At 42.8% G+C, this 15,066-nt stretch overlaps 1 protein-coding gene across 5 annotated transcripts in view; it reads left to right on the top strand.

Moving 5' to 3' along the window:
- Positions 1–15,066, top strand: part of pde8a (phosphodiesterase 8A) — a 68,143-nt gene that overhangs the window by 43,094 nt on the left and 9,983 nt on the right. For all 5 annotated transcript variants that reach the window (XR_009768194.1, XM_061670834.1, XM_061670837.1 and 2 more), the window contains 12 exons: positions 1,237–1,427; positions 3,900–3,956; positions 5,255–5,309; positions 5,592–5,680; positions 6,124–6,202; positions 6,726–6,866; positions 8,366–8,454; positions 9,590–9,641; positions 9,726–9,768; positions 11,256–11,333; positions 11,535–11,605; positions 12,932–13,096. Coding sequence is in view for 4 of the 5 variants with exons in the window: in XM_061670834.1 (XP_061526818.1) it covers positions 1,237–1,427; positions 3,900–3,956; positions 5,255–5,309; positions 5,592–5,680; positions 6,124–6,202; positions 6,726–6,866; positions 8,366–8,454; positions 9,590–9,641; positions 9,726–9,768; positions 11,256–11,333; positions 11,535–11,605; positions 12,932–13,096 (1,110 nt within the window). In the remaining variant the exon portion in view is untranslated. The remainder of the gene's footprint in view (positions 1–1,236; positions 1,428–3,899; positions 3,957–5,254; positions 5,310–5,591; positions 5,681–6,123; positions 6,203–6,725; positions 6,867–8,365; positions 8,455–9,589; positions 9,642–9,725; positions 9,769–11,255; positions 11,334–11,534; positions 11,606–12,931; positions 13,097–15,066) is intronic.

Raw genomic sequence — 15,066 nt, 5'->3', positions numbered from 1 at the left:
GAAGTGCAACTTGAAACTCGTCTATGCGAAGCAAAAGCCATTTATCAACAACACCCAGAAACGCCGCCGGCTTCTCTGGGCCCGAGCTCATCTAAGATGGACTGACGCAAAGTGGAAAAGTCTTCTGTGGTCCGAGAGAAAGTTTCTCATTGTAACGAGAAAGTTTCTGGTTGCAATGAGAAACATCTACCTGTCTGTTTACCTGTGAGTCTTATTTACACACACACACACACACACACACTAGCAAATATGGCTCAGCTATTCTATAGCCTATGCTGCTATTTTCGTGTGGTGAAAGTTTACATTTATACTCACCTGATCTTCTCTTAGTTGGTCGATGACACTATCAGGTATATTCCTTGTTTTGCGGAAAGAGAGCAAGTCCTTTTCTGTTGCCATTCTCTCAGCTGACATTCGCCGGAAGCAGGTTTTAAATAAGCTACTGTACGGCTACCCGAACCCAGGAAGCTACCGCTAGCAGATAAATAAGCCAGCGCTCACAGAGTAGACGTTTCTCATTCAAACGAGAAAGTTTGTCATTCGGACGAGAAACTTTCCCGTTTGAATGAGAAACACGTTTCTTTCTTTGTTTTGTCCCTTTAGGGGCTCCGTAAATTGCTTTGATTCAACCTTTTCGGATGACCGTGACCCGGGTGACTTAGAATCTACACAGACATTAAAATTTGCAAGCCAGTTTTTTGATTTTGTGACAGCAAGTTAAAAAATGACTTGGGCAGTTGTGCTATTAGGCTAACGAAATAAAAATGTTTGAGTGAGATAATGACAAATACAGCACATCATACTTTAATTACTACAGAATCAAACACGATGTTGATTTCCCCCCCTCCCTCCACACACACACACACACACACACACACACATTTAGGACTTAATGCGTCATCAGTACTGTGCAAAGAAAATTCAAACTGAAAAACTCAAATTTACTCTTGACTGGATATGCATGTAAACAAACAAGTACTTCATGTTCTCTAGGTGTGAATGTGAGTGCAAACGGTTGTTTGAATGCGACCATTCCAGGGTGTCCCTCGCCTCTCGCCCTAAGTCAGCTAACATGGGCTCCGGCTCACTCATGAGAAAAAGCTGAATAGTGAATTAATGGACGGATAGTTTATTATTAGCTAAAAGTATAGCGTAATGACATTGCATAAGGTCAGCGATATAAGTCATCAAATGAGTCACAAGGCGAGATGTGCTGAGTCCTCTCTTCTGTTGCAGGTACTTTTAGTTTTTGCCAAAGAGGACAGTCAGAGTAATGGCTTCTGCTGGGCTTGTGAGAAGGCCAACTACAGGTGCACCATGGCACGGACGCCCGAGTCGGCCCTCGAATGCTTCGCCGAGAAGCTTCACGACCTCGTCATCGTTGACCACAGACATTCCAGACACTTTGACGCTGAAGCACTATGCCGGTAGGACAGCTCACCTCATCGCTCATGCTCTTTTACTTCTCTACTACTCCTTACATTTAAGGTGCCAACCGCTCAGTTAGCAAATCACTTACAGTGGTAACTACGTAAGATCTATCAATCACTAAATCAAGATCTCAACTGCGTTTGAATGTCTTTTTTATGTCGTGTCATCATATGCAGAGGTTACAAAAAAGGAGCAAGCCTGTTTCAACAAAGTAAAGAGTAGAAAGTACACATATCTCTTTTTAAATGTCGAGGCTAAAGGTAAATGGTTGCCAGAAAAAAGTATGGATACCTGAAAGATCTACTTAAAGTTGAACCGAAGTCGTTGTCGTGTTTTGTTACTAATGTGAAATACATGAAATAATGTGAAAAGACTGCGAACAAATTACTGCTGAATTGTTGAGCTATAGCTTCAAACTCTTTTTCACCATCTCAGTTGGCCGGATTTGTAGGGCGAGGGGCTAAAAACTGCCCGTGAGGACAATGAATTGAGGCGTTTACTTTTTATGTCATCAGGCCCTCCTTCTCTCTATAACTGACAAGCGCTGTATATGGCTATTTGCCAGAATTGCAAGTTACCTAGTAATATTAGCTCGGCCTCTTTCTAGCACAACTACATCATACAATTAGCCATCAAGCTCTGCCTACAACCCCAAAAGTGAATCTTCCCTGTAGTGTTTGTGTCATTTTGGCTCGTGTCTTTGTTGTGGTGACCCACGCGAGCAAGCTGACGGCGAGTTGGACGGCTCCACAGTGACGTCGCCTGCTACTAGCGGCTATGCTAGTACGACGTATTAGCAGCTAGTGGGCTCGTGGACCGGGGGACCAGCGTCGGCTCTATCCAGTACTCCGCAGCCTTGCTCCAAGCGCCGCGCGTAGATCCGCATAACAGAGAATCTTTAGGGAAAGTTAACTGTTTCTACGTTTGCAAGTGTACAATAGACTCAAGTATTTGTATGTTTCAGGCGGGCGATGTTCGGCCAGCTAGGTTTGGCTCGTGTGTGCGCCAGTGGGTGAGTGAGGGGGAAAAAAAAGACAGAGAGCTGCACTGCGAGCGGTTGTGTTGTTAGTGTGACGCAGTTAGATTTACGACCTGTCAGTTAAGAGCGAGAGGTGTCTGCGTTCCCTTACCGAGTGCGCGTCCGTGAGAGAGACCACAACCACATAGAAACCGATGTAAACATAGACGCATACACGACACCGCAATCACTCCAAATTCCCTACGAAAATGGAAAGCGACGTGAACAAAGTTCACGTGGACAATATTGGCTGCTCTTGGAAAGTGTAGGAATGAAAGGACCTTTATTTGATAGATTTGGATCAAGTTGAATTGCTTCCGCCTGCCTCCTTATTCCGCCACCTTGCCTTCACCCATCCTGGCCTCGAAGTAGCGCTCTGCCCGGCGCTCCAGCTTGCGTGAGATAGAAATTTGGACGGCCCTATTACAGTCATTATTCACACACCCGCTATCGACATAGCCTCCAAAACATTAATGGTCCTTCGGGCCGGATAGTACGTCACATTCAAGCTCGACAAAATGGACGCTGCTCAGTTCGAAAGCCTATGACGCACGTCCGCGACGCCACGGGCGACCCACCCACTATGATACCGACCTGGATGGCCCCCGAGCTAACAAGTCGAGGAGCTCGCTCGACCGCGGCGGGGTCGTCCAAAACATCAGCGCCTCGCTTGGAGTTGCTGTGTGCGGATCTCCCCACATAACAGACAGAACCACAACGGCGCACGTTATTCTGCCAGTAGCTGACTACTGACACTTGAGCACATCGCGTATGAGTGAACGTATTTGATTTACAGGTGAAGGGGCTGTGTACAGCACCTTTTTTTTTTTTTTTTTTTTTTTTAATTCATTCAAATTTGCCAAGCTTGTCAAATTTACAAGACATTTTGTTGGCCTCTTTGGTTCAGCTTTAAGTATCGTTACTTTGTGTTTGTACTTTGTTACCTCCTCCCTCTGGCATTTGAGTACATTTGGTAGTGTTTCGAGGATCAACTGTCCAATGTTGGGATCCCCAGTATTGAGCTCTTTTTTTAATCACGTTAACTGGTGGGGTAAAATAAATGAGAAATGAGCCGTGTCGGCCCGTACCACTTTTCTATCTTTAGTATCTGCCCAAACCAAAAGCACATTTACAAACATTCATTTGCCCTGCCCGGCGTGTATGTTAACTCCATTCATTTTGGCCGCTCCATATGTTCAGTGTACACGCTCGGGCTCAGACGGGGGGAACTAAAGGGCCTTTATGACCACTGGCCGGGGAAAACCACAGGCGGATGAGTGGCCCTGTATACTGCATTCTTTCAGAGGCCTCGGCCTGCTCGCAGAGCTCCATCATTGGAGCTGCCCGGGAGAATTGGAGCGTGAAAAACTGAAAAATACATTGATTTGATGCCACAGGCTTTTCCGACAGTCGGCTGGCGGGCTAAAGGACTCTCTGTGTTTACCTACAGGTCAATGAGAGCGGTCAGCTCTTCAGAAAACACTGTGATAGTCGCTGTTGTGAAGAGGTAAGTGCAACTCACTGACCCCCTGCTCAATAGCTACATTTTCACCAAGTGCTACAGTTCAGCTCTGCACGGTACAGCTTTGGGACTGTCAACCCTGGTTTTGCCTTTCCGCTGTGGAGGGTGTAGGTGGGATGATATTCATCAAAACAGTACTATATGTCCAACTCTCAATGAAAAAACTGACCAAAATAATGCTAATAATAAGTCATTTGAAATGATTATCATATTTAATGGTTTATTATTGAATTTGTAATCAAATAATTATAACAAATACAGGGTGTCTACCCGATATTCCGATATTTACCCATTTTAGATGACAAACATGCGCGCACGTCAAGGAGAGAAAGTGGAAGGTTAAGGTGGGGGGGCGGTGGGGGGGGGGGGGGACGACAACAAAAAAAGTCAGAAGTGGGACATATTCCAGTATATTCCAATATATTTTTGCGGCTTTGTAGTTATGTGTAGGCATAATGAAGATGTGAGACAAGGTAGGATCCATTTTTCCAGGTCGGAATAGTGGTGTTTCGTGGACAGGTGACGCGTTTAACAGCGGCAAGAATAGCTTGATTATTCATCAACGTGAAGCCTCATTTCATATATTTGGGGATTATTATTATTATTATTATTTTTTTTTTTATTCATTCATTCATTCATCTTCCGTTCCGCTTATCCTCACTCGGCGTGCTGGAGCCTATCCCAGCAATCTTTGGGTGAGAGGCGGGATACACCCTGAACCGGTCGCCAGCCAATCGCAGGGCACATACCAACAAACAACCATTTACGCTCGCATTCACACCTACGGGCAATTTAGAGTATTCAATTAACCTGATGTGCTAACCAGTCGGCCGCCGTGCCGCCATGACTTTTTTTATATCATTCAAATAAATTTGTCAGGGTTGTTAACAACACTTTTCTTCTCTGTGGTGTGTCGAATTTAGAAGATATAGTTATGTTTACTTTACAGGGACATTAAAATGATTTCAAACATGAATTTAACAAAATAGGTATAATGGGGCAGTCAAAGCATGAGTAAAAAATGTTGGGACACACTGTGCACTGATTACATTACACAGCAAAATGTCATTTCTTCAGTGTTTGTCCCATGAACAGCTATAAAAAAAAAATAGTTACAAAATTGCAAGGAGTGAACTTACTTTTATTACTTTTTGTGTGGTGGCGTGCTGTGAATTTTTTTTCTAATGTAAAATATGTGCCTTGGCTTAATAATGGTTGGCGAAATGTGGTTAATACTCATTTGTCAGGCTGAAGTTTATGTGCTGACGTGTTCTCTTTTTAAGGCCAGACAGGGAGGAAGCCTCTGTGATGCCTCTGATCAACGCTGGCTTTAATAGGGTGAGAGACATAGTGTGTTTGTGTATGACCTCTACCTATATTTGTATTGCTCTTATGAAATCTTTTCATACCCCTTCTGTCAACACTATATATCAGGCAGGGATATGGATTGTAAATCTTTGTTTGCACGGGGGAGACATCCATTGAGATTCCTATACCAGATCGCGGCTTTTGTGGTGTGGACTGCACTGCACAATTACAATACCGTGAAGGCCGTATCAAAATGTAACTTTTCTCACCTTTGACTGATCATATTTTGCGCTGTTGACCTCTGACTCTCAGAGATATGTGGAGAATGCCAACATGATGGCCTGCTATAATGAGCTACTGCAGCTGGAGCATGGAGAGGTGCTCGCACAGTTCAAACTGAGGTGAGTTGCGCAACTTTTTGTTTGTCTTTTAGTTCGATTATACAAAAGTACATCTTGCCGGGGGGGGGGGGAGACTGACTGACTTCCAAATATCGTATTGGGACATTACTTACAAAAAAAAACAAGGATATTCGCCTTTTGGGTAAAATTTCATGATTAACCCAAAATGCACTTTAACCTTTACCGATGAACTTTATTTCACCTTCTCTAAACTTATGAACAACAAGGTGCTAAATGACAAAATTCACAACAGGACAGACAGAATTATCCAAAAATGTCCCGTTCGGATGAACAAAAAAAAAAAAAACCTAATTGGATATGTAATTAAAAGGAGTGTTTCATACTTTTTGTACAGTATATTAGATTTCCCGCTTAGATGCTAACAAGTCATTTTGTTCACATGGTAACAATGAACTGTTGTGTTCTCTCACCACCTGTACAAGGGCTGGCAATGCTATTTTCACAGCTTTAGAACAAAGCCAAGAGGCCATAGAGATCACTTCTGAAGATCAAGTCATTCAGGTGGGTTCGTTGCAGTACTGTGATGCAACACTTAAATGTGTTATTCCGTCACTGTCACTATCTCATTAACATTGGCTGTGGTCCCTTTTTAAAAAGTTTGTATTTATGTGCGTTCCGCTCGAAAGCAAAAGAAAATGTCAGGAAAAGCCTGCGAGAGCGGCTAAAATGTGTTTGGGGTTAATCAGAGGCATTTAAAATTGTGCCCATTTAACATGAGTTTTAATGTCATCAGTTAATTCTGAACAAAGCCACAGCTCAGTGATAAAAGATGATGAGTTGTTTATTGTTATTTCCCCTCTTGAAAATATATATATTGTTTTCAATTCAATTGGGTTGTACAGGTTATAGGTCACATTACTGGTGGACAAAGTTTTGAAATGTTTGATCTTGAATTTGACAGTATCACAAAAACCTGGGATTTGAACAGGGGTGTATACATGTATATACCAAGATGATTCATTTTTAAAATAGTCGTTGCCAAATGCTTCCGTTATCAAGCCTCACTCTCAGTTTGCCTTCACAGTATGTGAATCCTGCCTATGAGTCCGTTATGGGCTACCAACAAGGTGAGCTCATAGGGAAGGAAATGATAGAAGTGCCTAAAAGTGAGAAGAATAAGCCTGATCTCCTTGAAACGATAAACTCCTGCATCCGAAAAGGGAAGGTAAAGAGCATCCAGTTATTGATCCTTTGCATTGTGTATTTTACTGACTGTTAGAATTTCTGTACTATATATGGGTCGTTTCCGAATTAGAAGACAATTTAGGCGCCAACGTTTTTGGAAAAAAAACAGACCACTTGTGTTGTATTTGTTTGTGTTTTCAAGGCAACCATTTAGTAAACCATCGCATTCATATTTTAAGAGCTGTTTTGTTTGTGATCATATACAACATTTTCTGTATTTCAAATATATTGCTGAACAAATCCTCTGCAATTAAATAAAGAAGATACATTTTTTTAAAAATACTAATCGGATTTCAATTATTAGTCTAATTACAGTCACAGGGTTGCAAATCAATACTAATATATAAGGCTTTTTGCTCATGCTAGCTGTGTGGACTGCTATGCTAACTGTTCAAGAAAAAAACGTAACTATAATAAAAAAGATCAACTTTTTAACAATGTCTTTTCCTGATATGAATGACAGGGTTGCTTCGGTTTGAGTGAAACACTCCGTGATGGCTGAAAACATTGAAAAAATATGAAGAGGATTTAGCTTAGGTCTACCAATGATCAGAGCGATCATGAACTTGTCATTTCTGCTGAGTCATATACGGTAGCTCTTGCATTTATGTTGAGAAACATAACTGCGGAGCATCCTTAAATTACTATTTCAAATGTGTCTGTGATAAAACAAATACAGTGAGGGTTTACCCGAAAAAATCATACGCAAAAAGTTGATTTAAAACTTATATTTGATATGTCAGTTGGTTAGCCAGACAGATGGACAAAGGAAAGCCAGCTATTTGGTATTTTAAATAATAGTTAGGAATCACTTTCACAACAGCTATAGTCGCATTACTCTAATTTACATGACAAGTGCACGTTTCTGTTTTTTGCGCATGGATTATGTTAAATCTCATGTCGGGGACAGGAAATGTCCACCAATCCTGGACTGAACACTTAAACGTAGTCTGATTGTTGATGTATTTTGAGAAATGTCATGGAACACACATCAGAGTGCTGAGTTATTCTGCACTACTGGTCACACATTTGCTGTGTTTCATGTAGCCAAGACCAGCAGCTGATGGCTGTGCTGTAATCTTACTACACAGAGAGCAAAGGTCAGTCTCAGAGCTGCGAACAGCAAGAAGGCTCTTTTTAAATCGCCACAACAGTCTGTAGGTGGGAAGGGAAGGGAAGGGAAGGGTAGGGCAGGGTAGGGTAGGGTGCACATGAAACAGGTGCTCTGGACTCCAGGAGCGCCCCTGATACTTTTAAAAGCCACTTGGTGCTCTCTGTAATACTTTGAGCGACCCTTTGACCTCACCTGCATCACTGACATCACTGTCCTATATGCATTACCCACCTTGAGGAAAGAAATTGTTCACGAGATCTAATTTACAATGCAATAATGTATTGTTTTTGTTTGTTTTTTTCTGTATTTGCGGTTACTTCAGCATTTTTTCAATGTTTGGCTGCTTGTGTCTTGATGTTTTCGAGGAGTGGCAGGGGATTTATTATGCCAAAAAGAAGAATGGAGACAGCATCCAGCAAAATGTGAAGATCACACCTGTAATTGGACAGGGAGGGTAAGTGACAGCATGCTAAATGTGTAATTGTCAGTGAATTACAGTGAATCCCAATTTGTCGCGAGGGATACGTTCCAGACCCACCCGCAACGGGGAGAAAATCTGCAATGCAGACTTTATAACGCAGCATAATACTAAAACACATTGGAACTGTTTTCAAACATTTTTGAAAGTATTCCTTCGTGCCTTTTCTCACTCTCTCGAACTGTTCTTGAAGCACGCGGATTCTGTTTATTTGCAACGTCCGATTGAAGGTGACTGTAAAGCTGACAAATCATACAAAAGAGAATTAAACACTGCACACTTAAACACCATAATGTTCAATCGGACCATATATTTCCATCTGAGATTGCACTAGCTTAATGCTAACATATTGCAAAACCGGATAGTCAGACAGATTTTATCTGCAGTATACAGTGCCAATTGACGATAGAGGTTATCTCGAGGCACGCTACACATTGAGCAGGTCAAGAACCCCACTCCTCATATGTCAAAGAAAACCCACTGAACCCCACATGAGCAAAAAAAACCAAAAACCTCTCTTGAAAGGAAGAAAGCTCGAACAGAACCCAGGCCCGGTTGGGGTTAACGTGGCGAGACAGAGTAGAGGGACAGACGGGTAGATAGAGAGAGAACACGGGATAGAAGGAGGGTTAAGCAACCGGGCAGTGGCGAGAGAACAATGGGCACAACAACAGTAAAGGTCCTACCTATCGTCACAGCAATAACAACGTCTCTGGTCCGGTTCCAATACCGCCGTCCCTGGCCTCGCCGCCGTCAATAACAATTAGTCAGTCTAATGAAAATTCCCATAATTCTTATTGTACCGATAATTATCAACCTTTGAGCACCAGCTGCTTTAAACACACACGGAGCAGCAACACATACAAATAGAGTATACAATAATACTTGGACATATATTCTCTCTGCTCTGCGGGTCAAAAAGAATATTAAAATGGTAAAAATCGATACCGTACTGAAGCGGCATCCTTGATGGCTTAAAATGAAACGGAAACGAGATCTTAAAAATCCCAGATGTAGCAGGGGGCGCAAACGATAAACTGGAGAACGCTGTGTATCAATTATGGTCCTTTGTATATCCGATGCACTCACAATAAGCTTTTGCAATTTGCAGAAAAATAAGACACTACGTGTCAATCAACAGGCCTTTAAATGATAATAATAAGGTGAGATGCGATTGCAGTTTTCCAGTTCATGACTGACAGTACCTCATGCACCGTACCGTTTTCCTTTTCCATGTGTCCATACAGACTGATAAATCAAGTGAACGAGTGCAAGCCGAGTCGCAAACAGGTAAAACCTTTTGGAAATTCGCTCCGGTGCGTGGAAAAGAGGACTTCTCTGTTGACCTTTCCGTGATTTCGAAGTGCAGTCGTGACAGATTCTGCGAAACCATTCGAAAGACTGGAGTTGCGCAGATTCGAGTGTTGGAGGTTCTCTCCGAGGGGCAATTATCAGCAATTAGTGAGGGATGTTCTTTCCATGACAACATCGTCAGAAGTGGTTGTCAGCAGGAAACACGACGTTGACTTCCATTGTTGGGGATTTAACATTTGGGGGGGGGGGATTCTTTTTACATTGAATTGAGCAGGGCCAACACAATGACCGAACATTTCATCATTCCGCAACCGCTTCGCGTAGGAGGGGTTATCATTTCCTTTCATGTTGCATGTTAATCACTATCAGGGAATTTATCAGATGATGTCATGGCTATAAAATCACAACTTCGAAGAGTTCATGCCTCGTTCATCACGCTGCATTCATATGCAAAGTACACGCTCACCACTGACACCGTTAGGTTAACTTGTCACATGAAAAGAAGGTGTGTCACGGACTGAGTCATTTTAACACATATATTTTGATGGGCCGGCATATAAGCAAATAATAAAAACGCGCTTTAAAGACAACAAACTTCTCTTTTCATGGCCGGGCACCAGCTCCATGTTTGAGCGGAATTGCTCGTAGCAATTGTAGGTGGCAAAAAAAGTCAGCTGGCACCGATATTCTTTGCCAATAAATGGCATGACTCAAACGCTGTGATAGCCGACTCACAGTGACTCATTGATCAACTCGCTAATATATCTTTTGTTCAGTCTCTCTACCTCCTCTGCTATAAGTGAAGTGCAATATGATTTTTTTTCTTCACCTTCTCGGGGTGCTGGACTTAATACAGCCTCTTAAGGGAACGTCCACATTTTAGAGTTGCTGCACCCAGAGTACGTATCTGGCATGAAGCTGGGCAAATGACGGACTTACGTGGACGAGAGAATCTGCGCAGCCAGAAAAGCGCGCAGCTTTGCCTTTTTCCTCCCACGCACATGGCAGAATATGGCCCTTAGTAGCAGTTTCATATATTATTCATTGTTTTTCTTCCCCCCCCAACCCCACATTTTGGCTTCCTTTAATGTGCCCCTTTGGCTCTTTTATCACGTGCGTTTTAACACCACTTATTTATTTGCACTGGATGGTGCAACATAATGAAACTCAAATTTTATTGGTGCTATATTTAGTTGAATTTTGCTACATTGTGTTAATGGATTAAAGCATTCCCATCGTTGAAATCGATGATATTTAAATTTTGAGCATGGTTGCCCTCTTTGTTTGAAGAGCCTCATGTGCTCACTATGAGCACATTTTGCTCATAGTTTGTTGGATGCCTGACTAAGAAGGTTTCGATGGGTCACCAAAGTCTAACTCACCTTTGTGGCGTGGGGGCGATTTATAATGTTTTTGTTTTTGTGTGTGCGTGTTTAGTTAAGACGACGTTCTCTTCTCCCCAGACATCCAATCCAGTAAGCACAAAGACAGGAGGAAAGGCTCTCTGGATGTGAGATCCACAACGTCTCGGGGGAGCGACGGTGGGAGTGATGGATGGAAACTAACACTCTTATGAAACCTCCCCAGTTGTCTGTTTGTATCAAGTGTTAATTAGGCTCATGCAAACAATCGTTAGAAAATAAAAACAAGTAAAAGGGGAGAAAAAAAATCAGAAACGTTAGTGATATGACTTTCTTTTTTTTTTTTTTTTTTTTTTTTTTTTTTTTTTTTTTTTTTGGCAGGGAGCTCACAGCGAAGGCACTCCTCAATGGCCCGAATCCACTCCATGACGATAGAGGCTCCCATCACTAAGGTGGTGCCTCAGACTCAGTCATATGATCATTAGTGTGTACAGATGCTTTGAATCTCATGACAACACTGCGATTATAAAAACCACCACCGCCGCCACGAGCCCTTTTTGTACATCACCAGAAATAGATCCGATTTTATAGAAGCCACGCAAACATGTCAAGAGGGGATGGTGATAAAATGCCGCATTTCACGCACAAGAAAGCATGCCGCGCCAGGCTGACCTGCTGTTTGTGGGCCTGAGGTTGTCGGAAGGTTGTACTGCAACGACGGAAACCCAAAGTCCCAGGGAAAGGGTCATATAACATACTACAATTTCTCTGCTGTATCGTTTGATTGTGTAGGCCGTCCCCGTGGGCGTCATCCTCTCCAGAATAAAGCACTGTTAGATGTTAGAAGGCCTAATGCTGTGTGTGTGTGTGTGTGTGTGTGTGCGTGTGCGTGCCTGTGTGCGTGCGTGCATGCGCAGGCGGCCTTGCGATAGATGGCAAACCAACGTAATATTTGAATGCTTCAATTTAAAGCAGCCACCCATGAGGTCGTGATCATCCGTTTCCATATAAACGCAAACAAATTCCCACATCCTTTTTGTGCGCAATATCGTGTTTGATTAAAGCAAATTTAGAGCGGTCCCTTCACTTGAGTGCTCCAAGTTTTTCGAGTACAGGCTGTCACTTGTCCGTCATTTGAATTACAAGCGAGCTTCGTATGTGTATATGAAGCCGTTCATGTCGAGTGAAAACAAAAGGAGAGCAATTTGCCATTGCACTTTTATCTGTTTATTGAACAGAACAAACGATCGTACAAAATGAAAACAGTCACAAGGAGCATGGAGAAAACGCTCGCGCTGAACTAACCACATGATAACTGGCCAACCAGAGCTGGAGTCAGAGCTGCTGATATCACTCGCTAGGCCACACCCCTTAAAGCGACATATCAACACACGAATACGACGCTGTGTGTGACTTTCAGCCTTTACAACACCAGTTTATTTCTTTAAATTCTGAAATTCTCAATCTAACTCTAAATTCTCATATGTTGTTTTACATTTCCATTTTACAATATAGTGCTATCTACCCTTATTAAAAAACATTTTAAAAAATGGTGGTGGTTTTTTCTGTTGTTTTTCAGTGGAGGAAATTCATTTGATACACGAATAAAACGAGTTACAAACTTGGCTACGTAACGAATTAAACTCCTAAGTCAAGGTCCCACTGTATATTGTGAAACTGTCGAAGGATGTACTGGATCATACAACCATACCAGCCAATAGAGGATAAATACCCTGATGAGTGCACATAACAATTGTTGCACTTATTTTATCCTCCAGGTCATAAACATCATCAATGCAGCACAGGAGAGCAGTCCCATGCCTGTGGCAGAGGCCTTAGACCGGGTACTTGAGATCCTAAGGACCACGGAGCTCTACTCCCCACAACTGGGCACCAAGGATGAAGACCCCCATACCAATGACCTCGTTGGAGGACTGATGACGGTAAACAGACCTAACAAGACCGGAATTACAAATGCGCCTCCTCCCAAACTGAGAAGACTACATCTTAGAGAGAATTTATGTGACAGTATGCTGCAAGGAACACAACATACATTAACTTCTCACAAAAAAGCCTTTTGTCAAAAAATGCATGCCTGCTCGACAATCATTGAACTATCTTGTAACTTTTAACTCAACTGGCCCAAGACCAACTCTGAGTTTGGGAAACACTGCTGTACAGCCTAGAGATTAAATGCCCAAACAAGCCAGCAGCTGTATAAAAGCCAACTTTTGTTCATTTAACGTGTCCCGAGGGTGTGCGAATTGCATGGAATTGCCCATCTTGTGTCACACTGCGTTTAAAGCCAGTGGCCGCAGTGCGCTGAAATGACCCAGCGCGAGGGCATGCAAGATTGAAAGGAGTTTGGTCATGGGTGGTATGGCATGACTCCATCTTGTGACTTGCTCCATGTCTCAAAGTTCGGTGCCTGGGCTCCCGCTAGCGGTTTGTGGGGAAACAAATCACTGGGCAAGTACAGTTCAGTTGTATTGAACTGTAATCTTTAAAAACTGTTTTTCATTATTTATTATCGGTCCTTTTTACTTTTATGTGCGATACGTCTTAAATTAACCAGTTTTTTATTCGTATTTATTTATTTAGTATTCTCTGTCACTGGTTAGAGCGTCTGCCTCACAGTTCTGAGGACCCGGGTTCAATCCCCGGCCCCGCCTGTGTGAGGTTTGCATGTTCTCCCCGTGCCTGCGTGGTTTTTCTCCGGGCACTCCGGTTTCCTCCCACGTCCCTAAAACATGTGTGCGGGGTTAATTGAAGACTCTAAATGGACCCTTGCGAGGATAAAGCGGCTCCGAAAATGGATGGACGGATGGATGTTTATGTCTAAGGTGATATTTGCAAAGCTAAGCATTTTTTTTTGAGGGGGTACTTGGTGCAAAAAGTTTGAGAAATCACTGCCTAGATCATTCAGAAGCTCAAAAATTGTATTGCTGAATAGGCGATATGCCTTGATCATTTCTGTTTCTGGCATTTCCAAAATGGTTACGTTCCCTGTCACCTCTGTTTTTGCCTCCGCCTCCACCAGTCACTGACACCTGCCCTTCCGACGCGGTATTTAAGACTCCAAATCCGCCATCGCAATTTGTTTCAACTGTGATAAATCGCATTGCATGTACAAGACTAATCTATTCCTCCCGGCATTTTGCGTGTTTTGCAAACCAACCTTCAGTATATCAGGCCTATGGTGTTTCTTGAGAATTTGTTGCATCGCCAACTCCAACGCTGTCATGCGAAGGACAGCATTTCATACATTTTTGCAATTCTTCATGGCAATAGTTTTAACAACATTGTCATCTGTATGATGGGGGTGGAAAGAAGAGGGAAAAAAACCTTTACTGTTGAGGCAGAGAGAGAGTCATCCAAGTGACATTACCAGGCAGCGATGGTGAAGTTCAGAAGTAGGCCAAGTGCCAAGTTGGCAGTCTTGGCAACGACCACACAGGAAGTGTGAGATTGTCCTTTGTGCTCCTGGAGGCTGCAGAGAAAAGCCCGCCCTCTCTTCCACTCACCGAATCCTCCCCCTCCTTTCTCTCTGTCCCTGCACAGCAACGCTCACATGTACCTCTCGTCTCCTGCTCGTGCAGGCTCGGAAACATCCTGTTCTTCTTTGGATCAGATGAATAAGCATGACTTTACTCAGAAATGTACAATGTGGATTCCTAAAACGAGGGTGGGGGGGGTTACGCATACACATGACCCGCCCTGTAAAAAGATGTTCAGTGAAAAGAGATGACGAAAAAAAGTTATTAATTCATGATCACGTTTTATATGATTATTTTGTTTTGCGGTCATAGTAGAATACAGGGCGCCCGTGTTATTTTTGCTTTGTTGAAGTGAGACTGAGCTCAAAAGACCCGGTGAACGTTGCGAGAGGAGTTGTCATCTTTCTGAAGAGAAA

Source organism: Phycodurus eques, chromosome 2, assembly GCF_024500275.1.
Source record: "Phycodurus eques isolate BA_2022a chromosome 2, UOR_Pequ_1.1, whole genome shotgun sequence".
NCBI lineage: Eukaryota > Metazoa > Chordata > Actinopteri > Syngnathiformes > Syngnathidae > Phycodurus > Phycodurus eques.
This window is presented reverse-complemented; position numbering and strand designations above follow the sequence as displayed.